The 8,641-nt window shown below is 39.4% G+C and overlaps 2 protein-coding genes across 6 annotated transcripts; one reads left to right on the forward strand and one right to left on the reverse strand.

Moving 5' to 3' along the window:
- Window positions 1-70: 70 nt before the first annotated feature.
- On the reverse strand, window positions 71-3,551 carry LOC111273222 (sister chromatid cohesion protein DCC1). 4 transcript variants are annotated; one of them, XM_022854923.1, is made up of 5 exons: window positions 3,523-3,551; window positions 2,987-3,287; window positions 1,918-2,122; window positions 1,036-1,309; window positions 71-640 (listed from the first exon to the last, which is right to left on the reverse strand). In XM_022854923.1, exons 2-5 carry the CDS (start codon window positions 3,216-3,218, stop codon window positions 197-199), a joined length of 1,155 nt encoding a protein of 384 aa, XP_022710658.1. In that variant the 5' UTR covers window positions 3,219-3,287; window positions 3,523-3,551; the 3' UTR covers window positions 71-196. The 4 variants fall into 4 exon arrangements, with proteins under 4 accessions (XP_022710658.1, XP_022710656.1, XP_022710659.1 ...); XM_022854921.1 differs by lacking the exon at window positions 3,523-3,551 and having other exon boundaries at window positions 2,987-3,516; XM_022854924.1 differs by lacking the exons at window positions 2,987-3,287; window positions 3,523-3,551 and adding an exon at window positions 2,664-2,711.
- A 229-nt stretch (window positions 3,552-3,780) lies between these two features.
- LOC111273221 (peptidyl-prolyl cis-trans isomerase FKBP4) lies at window positions 3,781-7,317 on the forward strand. 2 transcript variants are annotated; one of them, XM_022854919.2, is made up of 3 exons: window positions 3,781-3,902; window positions 5,134-5,350; window positions 5,713-7,317. In XM_022854919.2, exons 2-3 carry the CDS (start codon window positions 5,156-5,158, stop codon window positions 6,826-6,828), a joined length of 1,311 nt encoding a protein of 436 aa, XP_022710654.1. In that variant the 5' UTR covers window positions 3,781-3,902; window positions 5,134-5,155; the 3' UTR covers window positions 6,829-7,317. The 2 variants fall into 2 exon arrangements, with proteins under 2 accessions (XP_022710654.1, XP_022710655.1); XM_022854920.2 differs by lacking the exon at window positions 3,781-3,902 and adding an exon at window positions 4,211-4,358.
- The last annotated feature ends 1,324 nt before the right edge of the window (window positions 7,318-8,641 follow it).

Raw genomic sequence — 8,641 nt, forward strand, 5'->3', positions numbered from 1 at the left:
ATATGCACACAATGATTTTACTCTGCCTTAAGATTGTTGTCTTTTTACAGTTTAAATAAACACTACTGTATTTATTTAGAAAAACATTTAGCAAAGGATTTCATATTTGTTTTCTACAATCGCTTTATCTATAGGCAATTACACCTTCCTTTCTTTGCCAACCACAAGACTTGAAAAGCTCATTCGACTCTACCAATCACTTTTTCGAATAGAAAATGTGACCATTTTTTTGGAAAGATCTAGCGTACTTCAATAACAAAGAGTTCACATTTTTCAAGGATAGATCGCAGATGTACGGTTCGATTTCTTCGAATCGCCAAGAAGTTTTCATTCGAAGTAACGTATCGAAACGGGCGCTCTCGACCTCGGGTAGATCCCATGTTGACAGATAGTTTATTATGGGTCGCTGACGATCTTCGTCCACGTACGAGATGCCGTAAAGATAAGCCACATCAGTTGTAAGACCTTCCGGAAGACTTTGTTGCCACGTCGTGATGAACTGCTCGAGGTTGAAGCTTTCACCACTTCGGAGTAGTGCCTCACCCTGAGTGCGGCTGACCTTCGCCTTGAGTAGAACCTGATTCTTCACATACCATGATACGACGGCCTTGACAATTTCATGAGGCTCCAATTCTGACACCTGCGCGAAACGTTTAGCTGAATGTAACACTAAAACTTGTATAATCAAATTAACCTATGTCGATGCAGTGTGCACTATACGAAGATAATGAAATCATCGATATATACAACAAATAAGGAATTTAAATATTATACAATTTAGAGTGATCTTTATTTCGAGACAGCAGCAAAATTTTAAAGAATTCATAACTGCGTCAAGTTTAAAAAATCACCAGATATTACACAGTTTTCACCAGCGCCGTTGCTGAATTGATTGAAGATTAATTATCTAAGTAAAGGGATACAACATGACATGGAGCAAGAATAAGTTCTGTAATGTTGCAAATGCAATAATCCCTAACTCATTACAACAATGATAAAATGTATCTTATCGATGCATCTAATTAGCCTGTTTACCTCTTCAATAACGACATTGGTGTCGATTTTATCCAGCGGCATAGAGTTCGATTCGATCGAAGTAAGCATGAACTCCAGCACTCGAAAATGGTACTCGAATCCAAGTAGACGGACACAGCCGTCCACCTCAGCAACTGGTAGCGCTCCAAGCATTTCTTTAATTTCGCTTTCTGAAGCCTGAACGTGATTGAGGAGTTTTGGCAAGGAGAACAGGGACGATTGAGGTATGTCGCCTTCCAGTTCAATACCGCGGTACTCCGATTCTGTCAATAAACTAAGATTTTTGTAATGATTATTCTTATTATGTAATGTAGAACGTTTCCGCGTAGTGTGAGCAGCCAGTTCGAATGCTCGTATACAAGAAAAATAATTGCTGCAATTCCTGCTTTGTCTAAAATTTCGTAAGGGCATGAAGACCTCAAATTATGCAATGAACGCTTACAATAGTAGGCCTAAGTATATAAGCTACCTAGCTAAAACCAAAAAAAGGTTATACAATTCCTATTTGTTGTTTTGTTAATATCATTTGATATGATCAGCGTCAAGGTTTTAAACACTGGTCTCGATGTCAGTCACTAAGCTTATTGCTGACAAAATAATAATACCTGAGCAAAAACAAACGACCTAGAAATTAATATTGTTTAGTGAGTACTGTACGAAACCATTTGAAGGCAGACTCAACTCATATGACACTGAATATTCAAAACGGCTCAAAAAATCTAAGCATTTAAAAAGCAACATTGCTGACGGCAACAAAAAGACGGACATATGTATTAGGGAAAATGCGGCTAACATAGATTAAGAGACGAACATCGGAACTATACCCAGTCAAATTAATTAGTATGAACAGTAGTTTAGAAACACATATTTTAACCCTTCTACCTGTGCAGTTTTCTGGAAGAAGGCCGAATCTGCCTTGGTTCCCAGTAGAGGTGGAAGGTTTTGAGAACTTCACGAGTGTCAAGCCCATCACCCGCTTTTGACATTGCTGCCGTCAGTGGCTGCCCCTTGGCGGCCAGGCGGAGATTGGGCACGACCAAAAGCGAGTTGGATATTTCTGCCTCACGCACCGAATACGTCCTTGAGCCTGGTCATATTGTTAAGCACAACGACACGAGGAAGCAAATTTTAAATATCAAGTACTGAGCCATAGTAGACTTCATGAAGTACCATCAGCAGCAATCTAGGAAACAAATAAGTGTTTAAAGCTACATGCACATCACGACACGGCTTTATTTCACAGAGATCGCAATGCGATTTTACTACATAGAGACTGGAGAACGTTTGCTAACATTAAGAATGATCTAACCAAAATTATTTGTATTATTTATACCTAAAGCTTTAAGCTAAACGCGTCCTAGTATAGTGAATGTGTTAAGAGACAATTCTGCAACAATTCGAAGTAACACAAAGCACAGAAGTCTATCATGTTGTCTAGAGAGTCTACATAATTAACCCGGAGGCTATTACGGGGGGAAACAACGACACGATATTATTTCATAATTTTAGGGTTTTCTATGCCTGCAGCTTATTTGATTTTATAATAAGCGTTGGATAATTATAAGCAGGAAAGCATAAAAAGCGGCCTACAAAAGTAAATAAAGCACATTTTGATGCGGATCACTGACAGAGTTTATGCTGACAGCTGACCCTTTTTGTAGACATTTTCTATTTACTGTAATGAAAGCTTATCATAACAATAACGCTACAGTGAATAAGCAGACGTTGATTTCGTAAATTTTACATAAACGATAACATTTGATATACTGCTGAGGACCAAAGCAGAGACAAGGAGTGAGTTTTAGAAGCCAATACTTTAACGGTTCAACTGATAAATATTCCAGATCTTGAATAGTTTGACTTCTCACTTCAAGGTATTCAAAGTAGTGTAGAGCCGCAATTAACGTGCATATTGAAACCGTGATGTATTTAACAGCTGCGGTTAACTTACCGGTACATAGAACAAGTTCATCTTCTAAATCGCCTCGAATAATGACACCGAGTTTTTTTGCCTCTTCCAAAATGTGGGAATCTACTTCCAGCAACAATAGGTCATCATTGTTTGCTGAATGAAAGAAAACTGTTTGGGCTAATGGCTGCATATCTGAACGCGACAACTTTGCGCGCTCAAGGTTTGCCCATACTTCGGTCAGTGTTCGACGGGCGACTTGTTCTTGTGCCATAACCAAAATTGCTGCAACAGTTGTTACGTGTGAGCTGACCGCTTTTAAAACTTGCTGAATTCGTTGTGCCTGTTTAAGTTAAATCACGAACTGAGTTTACGTTTCTAACGACACCTTACTATCTACAACAGATTGTCATAACATATAATTTTAACATAAGCACAAGATGCTAGACACATTTTCACCATTGACTCAGGACTGGCCTGTTACGGCCTCGATAAACCCCTATAACATGCAAAATAAAGGAGATCATGCGAGAACAAAATCAATTCAAGAAAAAAGTGCAAACTAATAATTCAATGACCCCGAAAGGCAGGTGAGCTCAAGTCCCTGTGGACGGACAATTAGCTGACGACAGCAGTTTTCCGCCAATTTTTTAATGACATTTTTCATACCTCCCCCACAACGAAATGACCGAAAATTCTAAATCGCACATCCGTACCCCATATTTCAACGTAATCTTACAAAATGATTACTGCGTCTGCTGAAATAAATTAAAAAAAGCGCCCATATCACCAGCGCCACCTAACAGTGAAATGCGGAAGCTTTTTATAGGTTTGCTCGAATATTCTCTAACCCCACTGTAGCATTTAGTCTTTGTCGAATTCTGCGCGAGTCGGTTGCGCTAGTTTCAAAGCGGACTTAGTTTTCCTCATATTGAAACCACTTCACTTCGTTTACCCGGTGAGTCGAGCGGCGTTACCCACGTTTTCTACGCAGCCTTAAGCGTCGCACCAAACTTGCGAAAGTTTCAGTAGCGAAGAGTTCGTTTTAACAGTTCAAACGGCTGAACGAGCAATTCTTGCAGGGTAATAACCATCCGCGTGCAACATCATCTCGCCCTGCTCGCGTCTCCTGGCAGTGGCGGATGTTCTGACGTGGGAGCATGGTGGCATCGTCATCATATTGAAACATTGTCACAGTACTAAGTACTCAGTGCAGTTATCTTCGAAAGAAAACTTATATTTGTGTAAAGTCTTTATAACCTTCTTCGACTGAAGTGTCGATAAATGCTTTGCGCTCTCGGAAAATTCGGAGAACGTTTTTAGTGCCCGTAAAGATTTCAATGAGTTAGATTGCGTCCGGCATGCGTTATTTGAAATCGAATCGTTGTCAGCGGTAAAGAACGCCTAAAACATGGTACTTTTCTGGTGTCCCAGCTACGAAAGTTTTGATGTTTATGTACAGAATACAATGCTTTTTTTATGGTAAAAACAATCTTTTCCGTTAGTAAACAGTAACACACATTTCGGCACCAAAGCATAATCGCAGATTGGATACATGCTTCATGTCGTCTGAACGAGTTAATTGATTTTCTTTTACTTTATTCACTCGTTGAGTGTTTCCTCATAATAATTAGAAACCGATTTGGCTTTAGCAACAGGAACAGTTGTACCATTTCGATCTTTATCCTATCTGTTTGTTTCGAACATTCTCGATCACGGTGGAACATTCTTTTTAACTATTCTAGCTCTTGAATGCATCATTGTGGTACTGTGTAGTTACTAAACCGCGTACGGTAAATGTTAAGTCTAGCCACTGTGTAAAAAGAATAATTGAAATAAAAATTTGTCGTAGGGAATTGATTTTGCATGCGAAAAAACACGTATTGAAAGCTTGATTGCCACTACATAAGTCATCTATTGTAGTGCATACTATGAATTCGATCGGCCGTCTGTGTTCCATTATTACAAGGTCATTATTGTAATTATAAGTCGCCTGTAATAAGAAATGAACCCGTTTTTCATATGCGGGAGGTAATTTGGCGTTTACTGTTTACCTACGCAACGACGCGGCTTTAAGTATTTTTTAAGTAACTTCTCTACGAAATGCTTATTGAAATTAAAAACGACTAAATGACGGCTTTTAATTTGTCAAAGCTGTGATTAAATTTAGAATTCGATATTCCTTGCAGAAACATCTATCGTGGTGTAACAATGGCTGTCGATCTAACGGAGAAAAAAGACGGGGGTGTTCTTAAGGAAATCCTTCGGGAGGGCGAAGGTGACGCAACTCCCGGCGAATCGTGCACCGTTTACGTGCATTATCATGGTACGCTGCAGGACGGAACAGTGTTCGATTCGTCTAGAGATCGCGGTACCGAATTTGACTTCCAGCTTGGCACTGGACAGGTAAGCTCGCTGCGATAATTTGTACAATACGTACACATAGATTTACGTGTAGTATTAATTCAAGTTTCACTATTCAGTCTTTACAGACAATATCAGTCTGCTCGTAAAAAGATTTCTATGGTTTTTTGTAAGCATTTTTGTAAGGCAATTTTGTAAGCATAGCTTATTCAAATTTTCCGTAGAATGTGCTATTGTAAAATTTTTAGGGCAAGTTCTATTATGCTAGCATAGCTTATTCATACCTTCTGTAGGCTCTGCTACACCTTAGATGAGAAAATTCGCAATTTTTGCTTTGAACATATATGTAAAAAATATTGGTTCACGGATGTTAAATGTCCTTCCATGCGGCAAATTCAAAACAGGTGATCAAAGCGTGGGATATCGGTGTCGCGTCAATGAAGAAAGGTGAGCTGTGCCGTCTGACGTGTGCCGCTGAATACGCGTATGGCGAAAATGGATCGCCGCCGAAGATTCCTCCAAATTCCACGCTAATCTTTGAAGTTGAACTCCTACGCTGGGCCTACGAAGATATCTCGCCCGAAAAAGACGGTTCACTGCAGAGAAGGATCATCACCAAGGGTGAACTATACACGACGCCCAAGGATCTCACAGAGTGCACGGCCCACATCCGAGGTAGTTACAGCGATGGAAAGGTCTTTGACGAACGGGATGTCACCTTCATTGTCGGCGAGGCAGCAGTACAAAAAGTCTGTCGAGCTATCGAAGTAGCAGTGCAAAAGATGAAGAAAGGTGAAAAATCGGAACTTTATTTGAAAGGCGACTTTGTTAAGGACCCATCTCTACCCAGCGTTGAAGATGGTGCAGAACTCACGTACGTCGTCACGTTGCACAACTTCGAAAAGGCGAAAGATGCATGGGAGCTGAACACAGACGAGAAAATAGCCGCAGCAGAGAAGGACAAAGAGAAGGGAACCTGGCACTTTAAAGAGGGCAACCTTGAACAGGCGCTAAAGTACTATAATAGAGTCCGCGAATTCCTTAAAAGCGAAGATCGACTCAAGGATGAGGAAAAAACGAAACGGGATAGCCTGTATATTGCCGGTTTGCTCAATATTGCCCTTGTTCAATTCAAACTCAACGAAATGACTCAGTGCATCGAAGCGTGCAACGAAGTTCTCCAGCTGGACGCCAATAATGTCAAGGCTCTATACCGTAGAGGTCAGGCGCAGCTCACAATCTGCGAATATAAAATGGCCATAGAGGATTTTGATCGTTGCCTCAAGATTGAGCCTGAAAATAAAGCGGCATTGTCACAGCGGCTATTGGCAAAGGCAAAGCATCGGGCCCAGCTTGAGCGTGACAGGAAGATGTATAGCAAATTGTTCTATAAAATGTCCTCAGATGGTGGCGAAGGCGAAAGTGGTAAGCCAAAGCCGACCGAAGAAGGTGTGTGGTCAAATGAACAGGACAACTCATCCGATTTGAAGTCGACAGAAGCTAGCGTTAAAGCTCAGTAGAACTCAATCGAATTGAGATTACGTAATACATTCTGCTGAAGTTGAGCTTAGCTGCCCCATGTCCACCGTACGCCAGGAGGCAACTTAAGAAGTTCTTTCTTTCACTTCTATACCAAATGAGCGACAAAAAACTGAAGAAGACGCGGCTTTACTAGCGGCCTAGCCAAAGGATCTATTCTTAATAATGTAACAGCGTCAAAGGCCAATGTAGATTGTCCTGTCTTTTCTTTCCCAGTGATCGATGGATATGTGAACGAGCGAAAGAGATTGGAAAGCGTAGCGTGCATTCCATGTACATAATGACAATCTATATTAAGAAAAAAACTGAACATAGATAAATGTTTGGCGTTTGCGTGTGAAATCATACTCTAACAACATGAGTCTATAATTATAGATTTCCATATTGTCCGATTTCAGCTATAAGTAGCATTTCACTTATAATTAGCTAGCTGGAAGTTGTCGCAAGTAAATTGCCACTGGTGGAACGACCTCAAATGTAGTCTTTTTTTAAGATATCTAAAAATACTGATTGAATTTCGTATTTTCTGGAAACTTTTTCTGAATTCCATATTTTCTGGAAACTTTTTCTGAATTCCATATTTTCTGGAAACTTTTTCTGAATTCCATATTTTTTGGAAACTATTAATAATGGTACCTGAGACTACTAATAATGGTACCTGTTTATGACATGGTACCTGAAACTACTAAATAAATTAGGGATAATAACGGTACCTTTTTACGACTAAATTGGGATAATAACGGTACCTGTTTATGATAATAACGGTACCTTTTTACGACTAAATTAGGGATAATAACGGTACCTGTTTATTGACTAAATTAGAGATAGAACGGTACCTGCCCTATGAGTTAGTCAGAGGTAGAACGGTGCCTCTTCTAGAGAAATTTAAGAGGGGATAGAATGGTACATGTTCGAGGTAACTAAAGGATAGAACGGTACCTGTTCTAGGGTAATCAAGGGGTAGAACGGTATCTGTTCTAGAGTAATTAGAAGTCAGAACTGTACCTGTTCTGTCCCTCAACTACTAGTAGTTGAGGGACTCAACTACTCTCAACTACTCTTAGTTGAGGGCACAGCACAGGCACAGAACGGTATTAGGTGAAGTAATTAAAAGACCCAACGGTACCGTTTTAAATTTTATTTTCTTTATTTTTTTAATTTTTAACTCAGTTTTTTTGTATCCTTTATATATAATTTGAATTTTAAAAGTAGTAGTAGTTTTGGGATAGGTATTATGGCTAAAGCAGAATCATAAATATCGATTGGAATCTTGATTAGAAAAATCATTTTCCTAGGAGTACCTGGAGTCCTTTAGAGTAGGATAATATTTTTAGACTGTATTAGGTGCAGTCCCAAACTTATCACTATATATATAATGATAATAATTGTTGTAATACGAACCAAACATATTGTTTGGTTGTGAATTTTCTACACAGATCTATACTTCAACGTGGCATACCTCCAATGACGGGATATATGGGTTATCTTCGAACGGTGATTTTTGGCGCTAGTGTGGTCCGTTAGAGTGTAACCCGACTCTATTTTCTTGAACAAAGCAGCTGTTCTGTGTTAAGCTTTCACATTTTTATGCGAGAGCCGCATACATTAGTAGTTTACCCATAGCCACTGTCGCCATTTAGATATATTTCTTTGAAATTAAAGTATTACGAAGTACATAGGTGGATCATAAGCTAAAAAACGAGTCCGTTTCCTTCTCAAAGTGTATGCAAACGATGTTAAAATAACATCAATGTGTTTATACATATATATATATATATGTATAACACATTGATA

This window comes from Varroa jacobsoni, unplaced genomic scaffold (assembly GCF_002532875.2).
Source record: "Varroa jacobsoni isolate VJ856 unplaced genomic scaffold, vjacob_1.0 contig05535, whole genome shotgun sequence".
NCBI lineage: Eukaryota > Metazoa > Arthropoda > Arachnida > Mesostigmata > Varroidae > Varroa > Varroa jacobsoni.

Coding starts and splice junctions, on each gene's coding strand:
- LOC111273222 (XM_022854923.1), bottom strand. CDS start 3,218: ATGGCACAAGAACAAGTCGCCCGTCGAACACTGACCGAAGTATGGGCA. Junction 1,310..1,917: donor TCTTCCAGAAAACTGCACAG/GTAGAAGGGTTA, acceptor CAAAAATCTTAG/TTTATTGACAGAATCGGAGT. Junction 641..1,035: donor CCAATGTCGTTATTGAAGAG/GTAAACAGGCTA, acceptor CGTTTCGCGCAG/GTGTCAGAATTGGAGCCTCA.
- LOC111273221 (XM_022854919.2), top strand. CDS start 5,156: ATGGCTGTCGATCTAACGGAGAAAAAAGACGGGGGTGTTCTTAAGGAA. Junction 5,351..5,712: donor TCCAGCTTGGCACTGGACAG/GTAAGCTCGCTG, acceptor AATTCAAAACAG/GTGATCAAAGCGTGGGATAT.